Source organism: Schistocerca cancellata, chromosome 4, assembly GCF_023864275.1.
Source record: "Schistocerca cancellata isolate TAMUIC-IGC-003103 chromosome 4, iqSchCanc2.1, whole genome shotgun sequence".
In the NCBI taxonomy this organism is placed as follows: Eukaryota; Metazoa; Arthropoda; class Insecta; order Orthoptera; family Acrididae; genus Schistocerca; species Schistocerca cancellata.
The window spans coordinates 50,511,658-50,534,375 of NC_064629.1; the positions used below are offsets into that span (position 1 = coordinate 50,511,658).

Genomic DNA, 22,718 nt, shown 5'->3' on the forward strand with positions numbered 1-22,718 from the left:
GCACCCCTCTGAATTTCTTCGATGTCTTCCTTTAATCCGATTTAGTGTGGACCCCAAACACTCGAACAGTACTCAAGATTGGGTCTCACTAGCATTGTATACACCGTCTCCTTCACGGATGAGCCATACTTTCACAAAACTCTCCCAATAAAACGAAGTCGAGTGTCCGCCTTCCCTCCTACCAACCTGACGTGCTCATTCCAATTCATTTCGCTTTGCAATGTCACACCCAGTATTTAATCGAAGTGATTGTATCAAGCTGCACCTTACTAATGCTGTATTCTAACGTTTCAGGATTGTTTTTCCTGCTCATACGAATGAAGCAAGCACCAACTAGAAATCTTGTCAAGTTATCTTGTATATTCCTACAGTCACTCAATGACACCCTCGCGAGCACCACAGCGTCATCAGCGAACAGCCGTTAACTGCTGCTCACTCTGTCCATCAGGTCATTTACGCATATAGAGGATGAAAGCGGTCCTATCACACTTCCTTACAGCACTCCTGATGATGCTCTTGTCTCTGATGAACACTCGCCACCAAAGACCACGTACTGTGTTCTATTTTCGGGAGGACGACGGTTCAATCCCGTCTCCGGCCATCCTGATTTAGGTTTTCCGTGATTTCCCTAAATCGCTTCAGGCAAATGCCGGGATGGTTCCTTTGAAAGGGCACGGCCGATTTCTTTCCCCATCCTTCCGTCACCCGAGCTTGCGCTCCGTCTCTAATGACCTCGTTGTCGACGGGACGTTAAACACTAATATCCTCCTCCTCCTGTGTTCTATTATTAAAAAGTCTTCGAGCCACACACATATTTGGGAACCTAAACTGTTTACTCGGACCTTTGTCAACCATCTGCAGTGGGGCACGTGTCGAATACTTTCCGGAAATCTAGGAATATGGCATTTGCTTGTTGACCTCCATCCATGTTTTGTAGGAGATCATGTAACAAAAGGGCATGAGCGATGCTTTCTAATTCGGTGATCATCGGTGAACAGAAGCTATTCTGTCTCAAGGAAATTTATTATATTCGAGCTCAGAATGTGTTCAAGAATTCAGCAGCAAAACAGATGCTAAGGATATTGGTCTACAGTTATGTGAGTCAGATGTTTTACCCTTCTTATATACAGGAATCACATGCTTTTTTTTTCCATTCACTTGTGACTTTTCGCTTGGAGAGAGATTCGCGTTAAATGCGGGCTAAGTAAGGGGCCAATACCACAGTAAAATCGAATTGATATTCAGTCTGGACTTTGTGACTTATTTGTTTTCAATTCTTTCAGTTGCTTCTCTACGCTTCCAGTGCCAATTCCTATGTTCTCCATGCCTGAGTTTGTACGACAGTCAAAACGATGGTATGTCTGTACGATCCTCCTGCGTGAATGATTTCTTAAATGAGAAATTTAAAACATGTCTGCACGATGCTCCTGCATGAATGATTTCTTAAATGTGAAATTTAGAACTTCATGTTTCATTTCGCTGTCTTCTATTGTCACTCCAGACTGGTCAATGAGTGACTGTATAGAATCCTTCAAACTGCTTAGTGATTTTACGTGTGACCAGAACTTTCTCGGGTTCTCAGCAAGCTCTTTCACTAAAGTATGACAGTGGACGTTCTCATATGCTCTGCGCATTGCTCTTCTTATGGACGCAGGAATATATACTAACTTTTGTCTCAAACATTTGCGCGCTCTTTTCTGAACAGACGTTCCAGCAATTTCTGTTTCCTCAGCATTTTCCGAATTTGGTTATTAAACCACTGAGTCTTCTTTCTCTCCTTAATCCACTTACTTGGCATATACATCTCCAGAGTATGATTTAAAATCAGTTTAAACTTTGTCCATAATCCCTCTACGTCCATCACACTAAAGCTGAATGATGTCCACTCATTGTCCTTAACACATGTTTTAGAGTTTCAAAAAACGGAAAGATCTCAGCATTGATACTTCTTAGCAGGCAACCAAGTACATTACTATACCTCCTCCATTATCCCAGACCGCTCTATTCAACATCCCAAAGACCTCACATTTCAGGTTTGTCGCAAAGTTATGTTTTGCATATCATCAGAAGCACTCCAGCTATGATGGAAGCCATTTATGGCCTGATGATGTACACTGCAGTTACCTGGAAAGGTGCCCTGCACCACTTCCCGGCCAGCTTTGGAAATGGTAGTTTCAACAAACAACACCACTATCACCAGACAATGGATAGTAAAAACATTAAAGAACATTTCAAGAACAACACTCGAAAGAGCCACCAGGCATCACAGACGAGATTGGTCCAACAGTTTCACTGCAAGCAGGCAGAACACGCCCTACAGATAGCACATACACCCTAAATGGCCTTACACAGAGCGAAGATCTAAGACAGCCCCTACAGGCTTACCTCTCTGTGGGGCCTGGCACCCAGTGATCCGACTATCCTGATAACACCTCCAAGTATACAGACAGCGACTGTCAGAACAACATTTCGTTGTGGGACACCAATGCACCCAGCCCTCTATCAGGCTACCTTCGTCACAGCTTCCTCGAACACTCCAAGGATACATGTCTTATGTAGAAGTGAGGAATTTAGTGCCAGACAGTAATGCTGACAGCTACACTGAACCAAAGATGCAGTCGGAGCTGGAAATAACTACCTCTGAGAGGGGACCCCTGGGCTGAATAGACAGCCCCATGCTTACTAGGCCATACCTCCCACTGACACTAATGTGTAATACCAGAACTAAACAGCAACAGCAAGTTCATTGCCTCCATATAGTTGTCTTGCTGTCAACCCATGCACACCACAAGCCTGGTTTAGAATATTCTATGGGATACTACTATGCTAAATGACTTCACTGTTTGGCTTTCTTCCTTGTTTCTCTCTGGTACCTAGCTGACTAGGATAATCTGCTCACAACATAAAGATTGTGACTTTAGATGTCTTCTTGCTCTCAGTGGTATCAATGTTTGTAAATTAATTCTATGTCAGGCACCACTGACAAAAACTAGTCGCTTTTATGAAGAATTTGGAAAACCTTAAACTCCGTGTGATTAGGTACGACAAGCGCTACTCTCTTCCACCAACCCACCCCTCAGCATTAAAACAACATTTGTTGCCGTCAGTAAGGATATCACACTCAGCAGTAGTTTTTCCTCATCACTGAGGAGTTCACAGCCATAGCATTAGGCTGAACAAAATTTTGTAGCTTCACTACCGTCGGCCGGGATGGCCGAGGAGTTCTAGGCGCTACAGTCTGGAACCGAGTGACCGCTACGATCGCAGGTTCGAATCCTGCCTTGGGTATGGATGTGTGTGATGTCCTTAGGTTAGTTAGGTTTAATTAGTTCTAAGTTCTAGGCGACTGATGACCTCAGAAGCTAAGTCGCATAGTGCTCAGAGCCATTTGAACCATTTTTGAACTGCTGACCTCAGAAGTTAAGTCCCATAGTGCTCAGAGCCATTTGAGCCAGTTTCACTGCCAGAGGACCTCTCTCATCGTAAACACCATCTCCTACATGTTTAGTAAGGAACAGAAAGAGTTATTTTCACTCTTTCTGGACTTAAGACGCTGCAGTTCATCACACTCACTCCTGTACTATTCTATAGTGGTACACCCTTCTGTATCAGTCGATGCTCTTACAGCCATGATTCTTCCGTCCTAACCTTGTCAACAGCTACTCCAATTGTCACTTCTGTCATCAACAATGTTCCATCAATTGTTCTCACAGTCTATAAAAAGGGTTCATCAGATCACATACCATCTCCTCATCTTCTTCTTCTGTGTAAAGATTGCTGTCCACGCCCAAACATGTCATCAAAATCTTCAACTTCACCATAGCACATACCTTTTCTATCTCCCTGCAGAACATCTTTTCTTGACCTTCATTGTCTCACATGACATGTTACAAACAAAGAAGGATGAAAGGCAAGAGGGAGACTCCATATTCCTAGATTTCAGGAAAGTGTTTGACACGGCACCAAACTGCAGCATACAGAATAGGTTCCCTAGTATGCATGTGGCTCGAGGAGTTCTTAAGCAATAGAATCCAGTATGATGTTCTCGTTAACGAGTGTTCATCAAAGACAAGTATATCGCCCTAGGGATATGTAATACTTCTCTTATTCTCTATATACATAAATAATCTGATGGACAGGGGAGCACCAATCTGCAGCTGTTTGCTGATGATTCTGAAGTATGGGGAAAGTGTGATCATTGAGTGACTCTAGGAGGATACAAGGTGACTTAGAGTAAATTTCTAATCAGTAAGATGAATAGCAGCTTGCTGTAAATGTAAAAAAATTGTAAGATAATGCAGGTGACTAGGAAAAACAATCTTGTAATGTTCAATAATAGCATTAGTAAGGTGCTGCTTGACGCAGTCACATGGTTTGAATACCTAGGCATAACGTTTCAAAGTGATATGAAATGGAACTAGCATGTGAGGATTCTAGCAGTGGAGGTGAATGGTCAGCTTTGGTTTACTGGGAGAATTTTAGGGAAGTGTAGTTCATCTGTAAAGAAGACCACGTATCAAACATTTGTGTGACCCATTCTTGAGTACTGTTGCAGTGTTTGAGATTCTCCACAGATAGGATTGAAGGAAGAGATCAAAGCAGTTCAGAGGCGGGATGTTAGATTTGTTATCAGTAGGTTCGATCACTATTAGAGTATTACAGAGATGTTTCATGCGCAAGCCTGGAAGGAACACAACGGTCTTTTCACAGAAAACTATTGAGAAAATTTAGAGACCTGAAGTCTGAAACTGTCTGCAGAACTGTTCTATTGCCACCAACGTACATTTTACGTAAGGATCACAAATATAAGATGAGAGAAATTAGGGCTTGTACGGAAGCATATAGATAACCGTTCTTCCTTTGCTCTATTTGTGAGTGGAACAGGAAAGGAAATGGCTAGATTGGTACATAGTACCCTCCAACAAACACCATATGGTGGCTTCTGGAATATTTATGACGATGTAGAGCATGCACCAACACTTTCAGCTCTGCAATCTCACTTTCTCGCTTTCAACCCAATGCCGCCACCAGGATCAGTGTCACTAAGTGGTCTTAGAGTTACACATGTATCACAGTATGGATGAGTACAACATCCATTGCTGCCAGTACGAGTAACAAGACTTGTAACAACAGCAGTGTTAAGCACACAGCCAGTAGTTCCTATACAAAATGAAGCCAGCATTGAACCACTCACTCCCAAAACCCACATAAACCCTCATCCATAATCCTACATCAACATCCCAATCTCTGATTCCACGTAATCACAGACTAACTCCTTGATAACTGAACCTCTGGTAATAATTTTCATAAGAATTTCTCTGCTCTCTCACATACATAGTTTTCTTCTGTTGTGCCACATCCTAAATATCTATCCCAGAACCCTTATTTTCGAAGTTGAGAAATAGTTAAGCAAACTTAACATAACTCAAACAATAAGTTGTAAAGATTTGGTTATGACCCGATCCACAGTCGAGACCTTCTAGACCAATCTTTTGAAAATCTTCCACAAATCATCTTTAGCTCATATACTTTCAAAACTTCCTTAAGCACTCCCACGCCCACGCCATCTCTACAACCTCACTATCCACCAACCATTACAGTCGTTATTAGAGGAATTGAACGTTGTCTGCGCAAATGTTCTGAAAACCATGGATCTAGGCAACCACATGGATGCAGTATTTCTTGACTTTCAAAAACCATTTGACTTAGTATCACACCAACATTTCTTTACAAAAGTACAGTTACACAGTCTTATGGGGTATCGAACTCAATTTGTAACTGTATTGAGGATTGTTGGGAGGGAGTACATAGCATTTTATTTTGGTTACAGAGTCATCAACAGATATACAAATAATTTCAAGTGTACCTGAGGAAAGGGTGTTGAGGCTTCTATTGTTAATGTCGTATATTAATGCCCTGGCAGACATTATTAATAGTAATCACAGAATTTTGCAGATGATGCAACTGTCTCTAATGAAATACTACCTATTATAAAAGTGCACAAATACCCAGTACATTCTTGTTAAGATATCAAACTGGTGCAAAGACTGGCAACTTGCTTTAAATGATCAGAAATGCAAAATTGTGCATATCTCAAAACGCAAAACACAACATTCTATGAATCCAATACTGCTGTGAGCTCTGGAGCATGCAGTGAATGCAGTGGTTAGCGTCTCTGGCTGCTGTGCTGTGTTGTCAGTTCTACCCCAGCTACCAGCGACTATCAATACAAATCAAACTGACACTCGGCACATTGACTTATGATGGAGACCGCAGATAGGAAAAACATTTATGGTCGCTCTCATAAGCCACTACGCTGAATGTCAACTTGGTCTGTGCGGATAATATTTCATATTTATCATTTATGGAAGGTTCTTGGAATAGCTCATGTTTCTGATGTTTATATATCTGGGATAATCGTTGTTTGTATAAATAACGGCACCATCTGTCCACAAGATCAGTTCTATTCTGACTGTAAGTTAGTGTCAGTAATAAATGTGCTTTCAGTTCTAAGTATAGTACGGTACTTCACTGACGACCCTGCCTTCGGATTTGGACTTGATTGCGGTTTCGACATGATATATTTGGTGGACACAGCGTGTACTTCACAACATCGAAAACACCATGGCTCCAATTAGGCAGTGTAAAAGCCATCTCCTACACAGACAGGAACCAAAGTACCAGAGCAGTGCATCATTCCTGAGATCCATATATTCAGGAGACAGATGGATTCCAAAACAGCAGTAAGTCAACTGCACATCAGACGTCCATTAGTGTTTTCTGGAGATGCTGGTCTGGTCCCAACAAAGTAAATGAAAAGATTCGATCGTCTTACCAAATAAAATAGGTGGGATGATACGATGTGTTTGGCAGATGTGTGCTTTTACTTGAACAGCACAGCCCTGGTAGTGGTTTGAGAACAATGAAGAGAAGCTCAATTGGTTTTACAAACTCAGAAAGGTGCTGAAAAGGTGACGGTTTATGCTTCTAGAGTACCCTCCAAGTCCGATATGAACTACTCTACAACTGAGAAAGAGTGTTTGGACCATCAACAAGTTCCAGTCATATTTATTTGGCAAATGAGGCACCATAATGACAGACCACCATTCATTATGCTGGCTGATTAGCCTGAAGGATCCGTTAGGTTGACAGGTGTGGTGGGCACTACACTGCGAAGTACTTCGTCACAGTGCTATATCAAAGGGGATGCAAACACAAGGACGCCTATTGCCTTTCAGGGAATCCTCTGGCTGAACACAGTAGTGTGGTTGATATCTCAGTCATCACTGCAGTAAATGACATTGCTTCTGAAGAGAGGGAAGACCCAGCACTGTTGTAAACCATAGAAGTCTTGAGAAAGAAAAACTCACCAAAGGAGAATTACAGTTAATAAATGGAGCACTGTATAAGAGTAATTATGACTGAATGTGGCGGAAATGATTGCTCATCATCCCAGCTCATCTACGGCCAGCCATCCTGAAGTACTTCCATGATGCTCCAACATATGGTCTCCTGGGATTTGTAAAGACTCTCGACAGAATGAGATAGGAGTACCACCGGTCAGGTCTCTACCTGTCTGTTAGCCACTTAGTCAGCCACTATGATTAATGCCAATGAAATGCCACAGTTACCTCCATGACATCTGGTACCAATACTGCTTGCAGCAGTGCTATTCCACCGAAATGGAATTGGCCTCTTGGGTAGCTCCCAAAGTTGACAAACGGTAATAGATAGTTGATAATCCATACTGACTCCCTCATCCACGATACTGTTACTGAAACTGTGCAACTGCCAAAGCACTGGATATTGCAGAGTTCCTTGTAGAAGACATCATTTTGAAGTATGGAGCACCCTGTGTGATGATCTCTGAACACAGAAAAATTTTCAAATATCCAAGATAATTTTATGTTGTGGCATTATCCACAGGATAACAACTGCCTACCGTCCACAGACGAATGGCCTCACCCAACACTTCAATAAGACATTGGCAGATATGCTCTGGATGAATGGTGACATTGAACAGAGACTGGGGTACGATGCAACCCATCATAAGAAATGCATACAACTCAGAGAACCAAGATACTACAGACTTCACACCATTCTTTCAGTTCCATCCTCATGAGACTGAAACAACTATGGGTACACTGTGCTCACTTTAAGTGGATGATACTCAGGATGACTACGTGAAACATTTCATAACTAGGACCAAAGAAACGAGACAGCTGGCTCACATACAGATCATGGACACCCAGGAGGAGGGCCAAGAGTGCTACAGTGCCAAGCACTGACCAGTGTGATACAGCATAAGAGAATTAGTTTGGATTCCTACTCCTGTTCGGAAAGTAGGATTATCAGAAAAGTTACCGAAATACTACTTTAAGCCATATCATATCCTTCATCACTTCCCAGACGACACGTGAGGCCAAGGATTATGAAAGATAAAAGTGCAGCGCCATCGTCCATGTCTTTTACATGACGCTCTACTGCAGTCCAGAGGTGCAGATCCACAACTGGAGATTCGAGGAAGCGAAAAACCCACTCGACAATCGCGAATCGTTGACAAGGTGAGCTATCTTCGATGTTCATCACAGTGAACAGTTTGTAAAACCACCACTGGAGGAAACTTTAACCTTCCGACAATAACTAAGATAGTTACAGTTTTGCTAGTGCTGGGTGCAACGAGACTTCCTGTGAAATATTACCTCTTAGGACAGATAGTTCGAAACCCCTCTCGTGATGGAAATATATTGAATCTAATGGCTACAAACAGACCTGACCTCTGAGGATGTCTACATCGAAACTGGTATGAGTGACCATCAAGCAAATATAGTAGCAATGAATACCTAAGGACAAAGGGCAACTAAAACATTTAAAAAGATCTATAGATACAGTAAACTAGACAAAAAAACAGTACTGTCTTGTCTTACTGAGGAACTTGAAACTTTTAGCTCACAGTAGGAGCCTGTAGAGGAAATATGGCATGAGTTTAAACGAGTAGTTGACCATGTGCAAAATAGATACATACCCCGTCAAACAGTTCATGATGGGAGGGACCCACCATGGTATACAGTCAACGTAAAGAAACTTCTAAAGAACCAGAGGCTACTACACAATAGGTATGAAGCAAAGCATATGGCTATTGATAGCGAGATGCTTAAAGAAATATTTTTGTTTGTCAAGACAGCAAAACACAAAGCTTTCAATGACTTCTGCAGCAAAATATTGTAGAATAATCTTTTGCAACACTCAAAGAATTCTAAATATATGTAAAGGCTATTGCTGGCACCAAAGTTAGTGTTCAGCCAGGAAGCGAAATTGTTGATAGCAAAACAAAAGCAGAAGTGCTTAACTCTGTTTTCGAAACAAGGGAGTGCTGCCCCAAATTAATTCTCGTATCTCTGAAAAGATGAGGGAAATACTTATTAGTGTCAGTGGCGTTGAGAAACAGCTGAACTCATTAAAACTTAACAAAGCCCCAGGGCCTGATGGAATCCCCCTCAGATTCTATACCCAATTCGCTGAGTTAACCCCTCTGTTAACTGTAAGTTATTGTAGATCCCTCGAACAAAAATCCGTGCCCAGTAGCAAGAAAGGAGATCAAGTCACACCTGTATACAAGAAGGATAGCAGAAGCAATCCAAAGAACCACTGTCTGATATCTTTGATATCCATTTGTTGTAGACTCTTAAAACATATTCCGAGCTCAGACATAATGAGGTGTCTCGAACAGAATGACGTGTTCCATGCTAACCAGCACAGGTTTCGAAACACTGATCATGCGAAACCCAACACACACTTTTCTCACGTGATATATTGAAAGCCCTGGATAAAGGCAGTCAGTTAGATGCAGTATTTCTCGATTTCTGTAAAGCATTTGACTCAGTATCACACTTAGGCTTGTTATCAAAAGTACGATCATATGTGATATCGAGTGACATTTGTGACTGGACTGAGGATTTCTTGGTAGGGAGGACGAATCATGTTATCTTGGATGGAGATCATCGATGGATATAGAGGTAAATTCAGGTGTATCCCAGGGAAGTGTGTTGGGCTTCCTCCCACTCATGTTACATACACTCCTGGAAATTGAAATAAGAACACCGTGAATTCATTGTCCCAGGAAGGGGAAACTTTATTGACACATTCCTGGGGTCAGATACATCACATGATCACACTGACAGAACCACAGGCACATAGACACAGGCAACAGAGCATGCACAATGTCGGCACTAGTACAGTGTATATCCACCTTTCGCAGCAATGCAGGCTGCTATTCTCCCATGGAGACGGACGATCGTAGAGATGCTGGATGTAGTCCTGTGGAACGGCTTGCCATTCCATTTCCACGTGGCGCCTCTGTTGGACCAGCGTTCGTGCTGGACGTGCAGACCGCGTGAGACGACGCTTCATCCAGTCCCAAACATGCTCAATGGGGGACAGATCCGGAGATCTTGCTGGCCAGGGTAGTTGACTTACACCTTCTAGAGCACGTTGGGTGGCACGGGATACATGCGGACGTGCATTGTCCTGTTGGAACAGCAAGTTCCCTTGCCGGTCTAGGAATGGTAGAACGATGGGTTCGATGACGGTTTGGATGTACCGTGCACTATTCAGTGTCCCCTCGACGATCACCAGTGGTGTACGGCCAGTGTAGGAGATCGCTCCCCACACCATGATGCCGGGTGTTGGCCCTGTGTGCCTCGGTCGTATGCAGTCCTGATTGTGGCGCTCACCTGCACGGCGCCAAACACGCATACGACCATCATTGGCACCAAGGCAGAAGCGACTCTCATCGCTGAAGACGACACGTCTCCATTCGTCCCTCCATTCACGCCTGTCGCGACACCACTGGAGGCGGGCTGCACGATGTTGGGGCGTGAGCGGAAGACGGCCTAACGGTGTGCGGGACCGTAGCCCAGCTTCATGGAGACGGTTGCGAATGGTCCTCGCCGATACCCCAGGAGCAACAGTGTCCCTAATTTGCTGGGAAGTGGCGGTGCGGTCCCCTACGGCACTGCGTAGGATCCTACGGTCTTGGCGTGCATCTGTGCGTCGCTGCGGTCCGGTCCCAGGTCGACGGGCACGTGCACCTTCCGCCGACCACTGGCGACAACATCGATGTACTGTGGAGACCTCACGCCCCACGTGTTGAGCAATTCGGCGGTACTTCCACCCGGCCTCCCACATGCCCACTATATGCCCTCGCTCAAAGTCCGTCAACTGCACATACGGTTCACGTCCACGCTGTCGCGGCATGCTACCAGTGTTAAAGACTGCGATGGAGCTCCGTATGCCATGGCAAACTGGCTGACACTGACTGCGGCGGTGCACAAATGCTGCGCAGCTAGCGCCATTCGACGGCCAACACCGCGGTTCCTGGTGTGTCCGCTGTGCCGTGCGTGTGATCATTGCTTGTACAGCCCTCTCGCAGTGTCGGGAGCAAGTATGGTGGGTCTGACACACCGGTGTCAATGTGTTCTTTTTTCCATTTCCAGGAGTGTATATTAATGACCTTGTGAACAGTGTTAGTAGTATCTCAGACTTTTTGCAGATGATGCAGTTATCTGTAATACAGTAAAATCTGAAAGAAAATGCAATAGTACTCCATCAGATATTGATAAGATTCCAATGTGGTACGAACATTGGCAACTTACTTTAAATGTTCGGAAATGTAAAACTGTACACTTCACACAGCGAAAAAAAGTAATATCGCATGACGATAATATAACTAAGCCACAATTGGAATTGGAAAACTCATACAAATACCTTGGTGTAACACTGTTTAGTGTTTCTGGAAATGACTTTGAATGATAGTTCTACGAATGTACCACAACCCATCACAAATTGCTCGCATGGAAATTGGGAGGACAAGATCAGACTAATTAAAGAACATACCGAAGCATTTAAACAATCATTCTTCCTGTGCTCAATGCGGGAATGGAACGGGATAAAACCCTAGTAACTGGTACAGTGGGATTTACCCTCTGATAGGCAATTCATAGCGGTTTGCAGAGTATGGATGTAAATGTAGAGCAGAATGCAAGAGTCTGCCAGTATCGCCATACAGAGGACCATTAACAAGATCTAGATCCCTAGACCCTGGGTTGGTATCCAGCTCCGATGAGGACTTCTTGAACAGCGAGTTGCTGTTTCTACAAGAGAGGGAGCAGTGTTGTCAGCTATGGTGCCTTCATTGTGGTATAGTGGTTAGTGTCACCTGCTGATGTGAAATGTTTGTGTATCTGGAATATTCTGTGTTTGTGTAAATAGCTGCACACACTGTCCAAGAGATCAGTTCGGTCCTGGCGCTATGCTAGCATCACTAATAAAGCCAATTTCAGTTCTAAGTGTTGTACTTCACGGTCGACGCTGTCTTTATATTTAAACTTGATTTTGGTTTCGCTGTGACAATATCAATGAGTCAGAATTGGTATCAGTAAACTTATAAAAATACCTGTGAGTTGCCATATGCGGTGATATGAACTGGAATGATGACATACGTTCAGTTCTAAATAGAGCAGTTGATCAACTTCGGTTCGTTGGTAGGATACTGGAAAAATGCAGTCAGTCTTCATACTATGAAGAAGATAGCTCACAAAGTACTCATGTGACCCATTCTAGAATATTGCTTAACCGTGTTAGATCCATGACAAATAAGACTGACAATGAATACGATACGTAAACAAAGAAAGGTAGCGTGAATACTCTTTTTTTTTTTTTTTTTTTTTACTCCCGGGACCTGAATAGGTTTGAAGCTGGACGTCATCTATCCAGTGAAAGGATAGTAACAAAGTTTTGAGAACCAGACACAAGTGATGCATCTACAGTCCCCTACATATCGCTTCATTAGGGACCATCAACACAAAAATACGCTAATTACAGAGGGTGGGTGGAGGGGGGGTTGCGAAGATATTTACGTAGTTTTTCTTCCGGCTATACATACGTATATAGAAAGTGAAGAAGGCAAGAAATCGTAATAACTGGTACAATTCACATTGGTTAGCATAGTAGATAAATAGTTATAGCAAACAGTCGCTCTCATGAAAATGAAAAATAATGTAGAATAAAGAGGAAAAGTCGCTGTCATCTGCGGAAATTCGTGTGCTGCCGATGTTATATGTCACTGCGCATTTTACTGGGGGAGCTGTTTGTTGTTGTTTCATATTCGTTGTATGATTCAATGATTCATACATAGATATCTTCTGTCATACGACGAAATGCTTTGGAGCGCTGTTAATAATGCTATGTGTGTACACACGAGCGCAAGTGTGTGCGGAAAGTGAATATACCACAGTGCCAATGGTTAATATTGATTTAGCACAGAATGGCGCTGAAATTGAAACAGCATGTTATTTCCCGCGTGAGTTATTCTTTGTAGTTTGAGGAGAAAATAAAAGCAGGTTGAACTAACTGAGTCAGTAAATGTAATTTTATTTGTTTATAGGTTGTTGCATGTTTGAAGAACCAGTGCAGTCAGCTGCCTTCTGTTTTACCGCAATTTGTTGAAATACGTGGTGGAGATGATAGTAGTAACATCGAATTTCACTTGAATTTACGCTCGTTAGAGAAGTTTAATGGTTTCCGTGCCGACTACTTGCCAAATTTGGTAAACATCTCTTCAGATAGCCTGATACACGGTGTTTGGAGTGTCACTGATAAACATGGTCCAAAATGTATATTTAGAATTTGTAGTGATGTGTTCCTTAAAGAAGTTCTTGAAGATGTAATAAACAAACCGAATCTCATACGAAAGAGGAACAGTATTGTGAATAATCATATTGGAAGAAGAATTGTTGTTGAATTCAGGTATGTACTTCCAGCGCATATGAAATGCTCTTTGATGTATGCTTGACTTACTGAAGACATTCTAAGATACCTGTTCACGTAACTTTTGGTCAAACGTTTATTTATTCCATTGTTAATTCGGATGCTTCACTATAAATAGCAGTTGTTGGTTGCTTGTTCTAATAGTTTCCAATAATGGCCTAAAAAGTAAATATACTGCAGTGTAATGTAACTCCTGTACCTTTACATGTCGCTTCTTTATCCTTGCTACTAAGGATTTTGGGACCTGATTTTTTTTCCCCCTCTTGATGTTATTCAACATAGTTATACATGTTATTGTTGCTACTACACCTTACCATTTTTAATTTTGTACTTATTTCCTTGCCTTTGCATTTAGAGTTTCTGCTCTTAGTAACATATTATTGTAGACATTTCCAGATTTTCATAAATCTTTAATTATGTAGTCAGCAAATCTTTGTGGTGGATTGTTGATTACTTAGTGTACACTGTGTGGAGCAGTGTGGCCCAGTAGTTATATTAAGTAACTCATCCAATCATTCAAATGTTGACTTACCATGATTTCTCCAAATTGCGTACCATAATTTAAGTTGTGTTGCTTCTTTTGAATTGGTCGTTTATGATCTCATGCTTGTTCTTCATTCATTTTAAGTGTCTACACCTTCTTTAATACCATTCTCACTGACAGGCTTTTAAAGCTTGGTCTCCCTTAATTGTGTGTATTATACAAACCTGTGTCCTGTGCAGCAGTTCTAGATGGCTGATATAAAACTCAGTTTAGAAGTTTCAGTGCCAGCATTGTTTTCTGATTATGTCCTAAAATTTGGAGAATAGCCCTGTGGCCATCATGCTTGTAGTTGAAACAAATTAAAGAGTGTGTGACCAGAGAGAGGCTTGATGTCTTCGGCATCAACACCATGACGAGGGGGATCATAGTTTTTATGAAATAGTTGCATTTATGAGTGAAAGTGCTGATAATGATACCTAGGTGAAGGAATGTGAAGGCAGACAGGTCAAATGGTAGGTTGTATTTGTGCCACAATCTCAAAGAGAGTGAACAAGTTGAAACATTCTGGTTGCAAATGGACTCAAAGATGACTCATTGCTGTAGCGTACATTGTGCTAGATGAGAAATGACAATGATAACAAACATATGAAATGTGAGAGGTTGAAACTGAGGCAGGACTAGAAGTCAAATATGAATCTGTGCCTTTTGTGTCCAAGACTTATAATTACACTTTTGGAGAATCTCTCACGGACTGACTTCCCTGAAGCTTCAGTTTGTCAAGGGTTCCTCCCCTTTTCTTTCCAGATGTGTAACAATGACAAAAAGATAGATAGATAGAGGGGGAACAGGCTGCTAAATGTCAAAAGATAAGGGTGAATAAATAACAAAATAGAAACTGTAGGGCTCAGTCTGTGGGGAAGGTGCTAGAATTAATGCGACTGATTTGTTGCAAAAGTTTGAATGGTATTGGAAAGTTCGTTGTTGGACAGTATCACATCGGTTGGTGTTTATTATCATAGAAAGTTATTTCTGTTTGATCAATTTATGAACTTTCCAAACAATAACAGTAAAAGTGCTCTTGATTGGTCAAAGTGGGAGAGCTGCAAAGTATTCACAGAAAAAAGGCTGCGTGGGAGTGGGCTATAAATAGAACACGGTCAACGAGAACAATCCCATAGTATATTCAGTTTTTAGCCCTTTGCTGAATGCAGCAGTATAATATTGTGTTGCATATAGTGGATCTTCACTAATTTCCTCACTTCGGGGATGGCACAAATTGCAAAGCACCTTAAGTGTAAAATTCAAAAGTTTCTAATGGGTGAAGGATGCTGAATAGTAACACACCATGAGCAACTTTCATTCATGGTTATTAAATTTGTGTAGGTACACAGGACCCTGCATTTGTTGAGTGTATTGTCCTTACAAATAATGGTAGAACTTTTTAGAACTAACGGAGAGGACTGTGGGAATCAGAAGAGGTATACTTCACATATAACACGGACTGTCTTCGGGAGAGGTATTGTGCAGAGGTAGTAAGCTCTGTCGTACTCACACAATCCAGCTTTGTTCGAAGCATATATGGGAGTTTTAAGTGACACACATGGAAGTAAAAAAGGGAGAGAGAGAGAGACGGGAGGAGGGGGGGGGGGTTGAAAAGTTTTCCCTAGTCTAACATGAAAGTACTTTTTTGACATGTTCGACTCACAGGCAGAGAGAGAGAATGAAACTTTCACCTTGTAACCTAACCTGTACTTTGGGTTATGCTACAGATCATTCTGTACAACTACAACAGCAACAACATCCTGCAGTCAAAAAAGTAATACAGATGCAAAATAAATATTATTAGTTTCCTGTTCCATCTCAGTTTGTATACATATGTCGCACACCACATCATTATGTTATCAGCATCCAGTATCGATAGATTCAACCAGCTCTGCAGTAGGCACGTATTCGAAGAGCCAGGATGGCAGCGTAAAGGACTACTAGGAAAGATATTCTGGGGAAAAAGCACAGGGAAATGCTGGAAGATCTGGAGTTGAAAGAGATAAGTAAGGATCAAAAGTCAAAGTTGAATATAATAGTAAAATAAGAGGGGATGCACGGCTGGTGTTGACGCAGGAATGTGTAATGGGCTAGGAACAGAAGAGGCGCCGATGTCAGATCGAAGAGAGGACTAGAAGAGATTGAGAACAAGGGTTTGTAGAAATGAAGGAGATTTTGCATTTAGATTGTGCATATGTACTTATAAAAGCTGATCTGAAGAGACTTCAGATGGCACAGATTTTGTATCTACTACTGTAGTCAACCGCAACAAGGCATACATCATGGGTTTTGACTGGTTGGTGCAGTTGCCCTTCAGCCACAGTTTATCAGCTGCCATTTGTATGGGTGGATAGTTTGTCAGTGAGAGTGCACTTGTGGTGTCCATGGCTCATGCATTGTGTGTTGATGTTGGCACATTATTTTATATATGAAGATTGTGAAGAAAAGTAGATGTGCTGAGGGGCTGACTGTAACGAACCCTGATGCCTAAGTTATGTTGGCATGTGGTGATTCATTTGAGATTTAGCGAAGCCAATGAATTGGGGGGGGGGGGGAGGGGGAGACAGACAGACTGATGCATAGTGTAGCCTGAGGTCTGTTTTAGGGTGGAACGCGAGTTTGCTTGTGACTTGGCGAAGCCAGTGAATCTCGACATGGAAATATGATCACCGTAATAGATTGACATGTAGTGTTGTCCAAGATATACATTTGTCATTGCAGTAACCTGCTTGTATGTCTTATTTCCGATTTTTCTGAAAATTCCAACAATGTGGTTAACCTAATAAAACAAATTACCAGTTAACTTTATTTATGAACCATAGGTAATTATGAACGAGCATTCTTATTAACTGTTGACAACCGACTCGTGAGTCATTGTATTCAGTTTGTGTCATTAAATAAGTGTGTTATTACCAATTTCTGCATACAACACAACACCCACAGACACCATAAGTGCACATCTGTTGTTTGTCCACAGTCATACTCATGTTAAACAATGTAGTTAGTATAATTGATCTGCCAATGCGAATTGCCCTAGGTAAATCACATAATTCCAGCAGTGATTTCTTGAGGAAACTTTTCTGTGTTATGGTGCTCTCAATTGTCAGTCTGCTTTATTTTAACATCTGCTGAATCTACTGTTTGCCACAGGTTAGATGATTATTTATCCAGGGCTCATCCAGATAGGGAATCTGCTGCTGAAATTTGTTCCTGCCAAGCAGTGCACCATGTGAACATGCTCATGTATCATATTTCATTTGAAGGGGTCAGTGGAAGGAAGTGCTAACCCACAAGAGCATATCTTTAGTTACTGCATTTTATATGGTTACATAAATTCATATGAAAATGTAGATACAGTAAAATAAAACAATTTGTATAAAAGACAGTGAGTTCATGTAGTATATGTGGAATTACTTAATACCATTGTGTGAACCAGGCACAACCTTCTTAATCCCATTCACCTGTTAGGTTGTGTTTAGTGTGGCGCCCCTTGTCACAGTCACCCAGTTTCATTTTCACATTAGTTCTTGACATTAATGAAGAGAAAAGAATGAAACATTTATTAGAAAGTTGAATTGCATTCTGCGCTGTATATGTCAAGTTTAAGTTTAGTCTAAACATATAACTGTTTTGCTGTGTGTCCTTCAGCAACATTAAAATGAAGTGCTTCTTGTTAGAAGATGCAGTGGAATTACCAGGATTGTGTTTGGAAAACAGTTTTATTACATTTGGAAACAATTTTACTCTTATGATGCTTAATAAGCTTTACCATGTATGTGTCAGCTAATTGAACTGACAGAAATATTTGTTGAAGCGGTTCCTGTGTATCTGTTTCATCAGCACATTGTGGGACACTTCTTTGTGTATTTCTGTCATGACTGGGAGTAGTAACCTTTGTTTTTTTTGGGGGGGGGGGGGGTGGGCTTAGGTAGTGCCCATTGTAGAGCAGGATCTGCTTCACCACTCATTTCACAGCCGACAGTGCAATGTATTGCTCATTGCTCACAAATGGGATTCAGTTATGATAAAGTGTGATTTCATCTCAAATAATACAGATCAAGAGTGAATATGTCGCACCATTATTTCAAAGCTTTCTGGAAAAAAAAAGTGTTGAAGGCTATAAGACACTCTCATACTATATTTTGACTTTCTGATGATTTGTTAAAATGTTATAGACCTCTCTAAATGAGAGTATTTGTGGAAATGTCGCAACAAAAGGGAAAATAAAAAAAAATTATAATTAAAAAATTACAAGTGATAGAGATCTGAAATTATTTTTAGTAAAAACCTTGTTCACAGTACTGTTATACATTATTAACACACACACTTGTGAGTTTTTTCCTCTTTAATTTGGAAAACTAAACTACTGAAATTTGTAACTTAACAAACTCAAAAATTATGTTTTGAAGATTTGAATTGTCACAAAGAAATGAGGAAGTGGAAAGACTGCCAACTGTCACTTATGACATTAATGTCTGAAATTCTTAAACTCTCAAAATATTTCTACAGGAAGATAAGAGAATCTGAAATTTTGTGATTCTTTATAAATTTTCCCTAAAACCGCCATCCTGAATATTCTAAAAATTGCATGGTATATTAGTTGGTCATTGTACTTACAGTAGGTACAGTCAGAGTGGGCAATATTTTGTGGTGCAAAAGTTACGAAATTTTTATGTTAGAGCTAGCTATTCTCAATGTCGAAAAATTCTGGACACTTAAAATTTTAAGTTGATTCCTTATTTTGAGTAAATGAATGAAAAACTGAGTGGGAAAGCAATTGTTTATTTTGTTCGTGCATTTTATAAAAAAATGAGATATAGAAAATAGCTTTGCATGTGTATAATTTTTCTTTTTCTGATATTATTCACAAATTTTTATTGTCCTCTATCATGATTTTACTTCTTTATGACATTCCATAAATTAAAATTGTCTACACTGTAACAATCAACACTGCAGTGTTGCAAAGAGTTCATTTGCTTTTTACTTGTATAGCCAAGTTGAATTTGCACATGGACAAGGATGATCCAACAAGAGCTGTACTTGGGAAATGGGAACTGCAAACTTACATGTTGCTGATGACCTTTGGAAAGAACTTGCCACACCATGAGGTGTAATGAAGGAGACAGTTACATCTTGCAGCTCATGAGGGACACTAATTATTTGTCCCATTGAATGTCATACATACAAGAAATGAAGTTGCTCACAACAAAGTCTTCTAAAGTGTACTAAGGTCTATGCATTTCACGCACAGTAACAGGCAGTATTTCTCGGAGAAGTGTTCTTGCAATGTATGTGCCAGCCTGGGATGCAACCCAGCAGTGACCTGACTGAATTTCTACTACTGGTTTCATGGCAGACCACTATTGTCTCTCTTTTTTAAAATGCAATTTCCCTAATGTGCTTCAGTTTAGAAGTCAGTTTCGTGTCGTGTAGTAATTTTGATATGGTTGGTACAAATCCAGTAGCGTCTCTTTTAGCATCAACAGCTTCATACTGGAAATTGGATCTTGTTGTGACATGTTTACAGAGACCTCCTAACCCCTCACATGCCCTTTTTACATGACCCATAGCTTTAAAGATCAATTTTTTTGTCTTACTTACTGTGCAGTTTTTTTCAAGCTCATAAAACTGAAAGCTGGTTTTAAAATGAGATGCTGCACCATTAGTCACATACACCTGTTTAGGAAATGTATGGCCTGTAGATGCTATGTCAGCAGTTATCATGCTAGCAGCAATGCATGCATGTACACTGTCACGAATGAGATCATCGCTGACAATAGCAAAACAGTGTCGTGTTCCTAGGAAGTGAGCAACACATGTGCATGTGAATATTGACACTTTTGGTGTGTGCCAGTGGCAACTTTGGATTTTGTTCTGCAAAGCAACAGACCAGTTCTCAGCAAAGTCAAAATGTAGAACTAATGTGTTGACATTCTGGGATGTGGCTGATTTTACTTCTGCTATGACCTGTCTCTGAATCCTGCAGAGATGATGAGGAGCTACTTATCTCATGACCCAATGCCTAACATCTGTAACAGATTTCAGTAGGTCCACTGTCTTCCTCATCAACTCTCCTCCCTCTCACATCGCATAAGTTATGTCATTGTCAGTATCCTGAGGGTGTAACGCTTCAACAGTCTCCCTTCAGCACCAGGACACACTGCACACTCCTGCAACCAACATTTATCTTGAGGCCCTTGACATGTACACAAAAGTATCAGATCCATCTCCGTTTCTCTTCCCTGTGATACTACTTATGATGAAACAAATAAGCCTCAAATTAGTGCAGTAAATAAATGTCCATATTTTTTTCACTGTCTGGCATTTTACCCGTTTTTGTCATAAGGAGTAGAATTTTCTGAGAACAATTTTTAAATTTGTGTTGTCCTTTTTCCTTATGAGGTATGATTCTCTTACTGATATTGTCATATATGCTTTTACCTTTTTCACTAACAGAGTTAACATCAGCCTGATGAGGACTTTGCTTGTCACACTCTTTGTCATAACTTACATAATATTCCGGAGCAACATTAAGCATATCATTTTTTGATGGATGCCCACAGTAGGAATATGAGTATGCCCAAATATCTCTTTCATTCTTTATTTTATGAGCTTTTGAAATTAAATAATATGAAGAAGTGAGTCTCTGTATCTGCTGCTTGGAGTAGCTATCTGGTATCAGCGGCAGTAGTTGTATTTTCTCAGTATAGGTGGCTGCCAAGATGGCAATGTTTAGGTTTTGAAACCACACATCACATTGGGTGCACGTGTCACTATCTTCAGCTTCTACATTATTCATTTCACAAAGTTTTTAAGAGGTTGCTTGTCTAAAATTTGTTTCGAGTTCTTCCACTTTTCGTTGTACATACTGTTTTCTTTATGTGCTTCATATTTTACCTGGGAATTTAAAAGTGTGTATATTAGGGCATACAACAGAAATTTTAACATTCAACACATCAACAACTTCACATCTAGAAGTATAAATGTCTGCACTGTATTCTTCCGTTTCACATTTTAGTGATATTAATCATTCAGGTGGGTTATCACTATATTTATAGTTGTAGTGCATTGAACAATGGATGTGGTGGTAACACAGTTACTTGAGGACCAAGATATTTCTGCAATACGCCTCACAGATTTTCAACAAGTGTGCAGCATTTTTCACTTTTATTAAACACTATCTGCTTGTTTCTGTTTTCATAGTTGAAACGCCTCATCCTTTCACGACTGTATTTCCTCACTGACCTTGTATGAACTAAAAGTTCAAACCAAACACAAAACTTAATGCAGAATGATTCATGTGCAACTTCATACACGTTTGTCAGTAACAGAAGAGAGCTGGAAACTGTTGTCGACATGCATATTTTTCAGTAGAAAGTCAGTAATGTGAAATATGCAGAATGTTGAAAAATTTCTAACACTTCACCCAGAAATATGTTGTCTACTTTGATTGCAGTAACTGCCAACACATTAACTGAACAATATATTGTACCATTTTCATAAGTTTTGTGATGGGGGCTTTTGAATAAATAATTTGTGAAAATGTGATTTTTTAAAATGTTTAGTAATAAATATTTACATAATACAGATCGCTGGAGCAGAGAAGATTTTGTTTATAATTGATAAGTTGTATCTGATAATATAACAAGGAAGTTAGCATTCTGTGACTTTCCAAATCAGGAAAAAAATAAATAAATAAATAAAGTAGAAAAAAATTAATACTTTTGTATTTTCCTCGTAAATCTATAAGTCAAAAGAAAGCCCATAAGTGTGTGTGTGTGTGTGTGTGTGTGTGTGTGTGTGTGTGTGTGTGTGAGAGAGAGAGAGAGAGAGAGAGAGAGAGAGAGAGAGAGAGAGAGAGAGAGAGAGAGAGAGAACTAAATTTGAACATATAAAGAGGGAGCTTTAAAGTAAAACATCTATCAAGTCTCCAGTATTTTTTGTTTATTGGCTATATTTTTTTTAGTTCTCTACTGTTTTAAGAATTATTTACAAAATATACATACAGAGAGAGAGAGAGGAAAAAATGAAAATATTTTATTTCTTTACACATATGATGTAGAGGTCTAACATATATTCGTTCCAGAAAAAATAAAGATCATGACTTGACATGTCCTGTATGATTCGATTTGAAATTGGCCTAAACTAGTGTGCTTAATGTAAATATGGGTGAGAAGTACGATATTGCACTGCCTGTGCATGTCAGATGGAACATTGCATCATTCTTCTTAAAAATACAGGCACAGCAGTATCGAACTTATCCCTCAGTATTAGGCAGTGACTTTTAATTGAAATCTCCTCCCCTGTATGGGAATTTCATAATGTGGGGTACGAGTACAGGTTGTGCTGCAGGAACAATAACACT

The 22,718-nt window shown here is 40.5% G+C and overlaps 1 protein-coding gene across 1 annotated transcript in view; it reads left to right on the plus strand.

Annotated features, from left to right (window-relative positions):
- Nucleotides 1-13,207: 13,207 nt before the first annotated feature.
- LOC126184586 (probable arginine--tRNA ligase, mitochondrial) overlaps nucleotides 13,208-22,718 on the plus strand; it is a 53,572-nt gene continuing 44,061 nt past the window's right edge. The window contains exons 1-2 of the mRNA XM_049927022.1: nucleotides 13,208-13,360; nucleotides 13,445-13,806. Coding sequence (XP_049782979.1) covers nucleotides 13,325-13,360; nucleotides 13,445-13,806 — 398 coding nt within the window. The 5' untranslated portion in view covers nucleotides 13,208-13,324. The remainder of the gene's footprint in view (nucleotides 13,361-13,444; nucleotides 13,807-22,718) is intronic.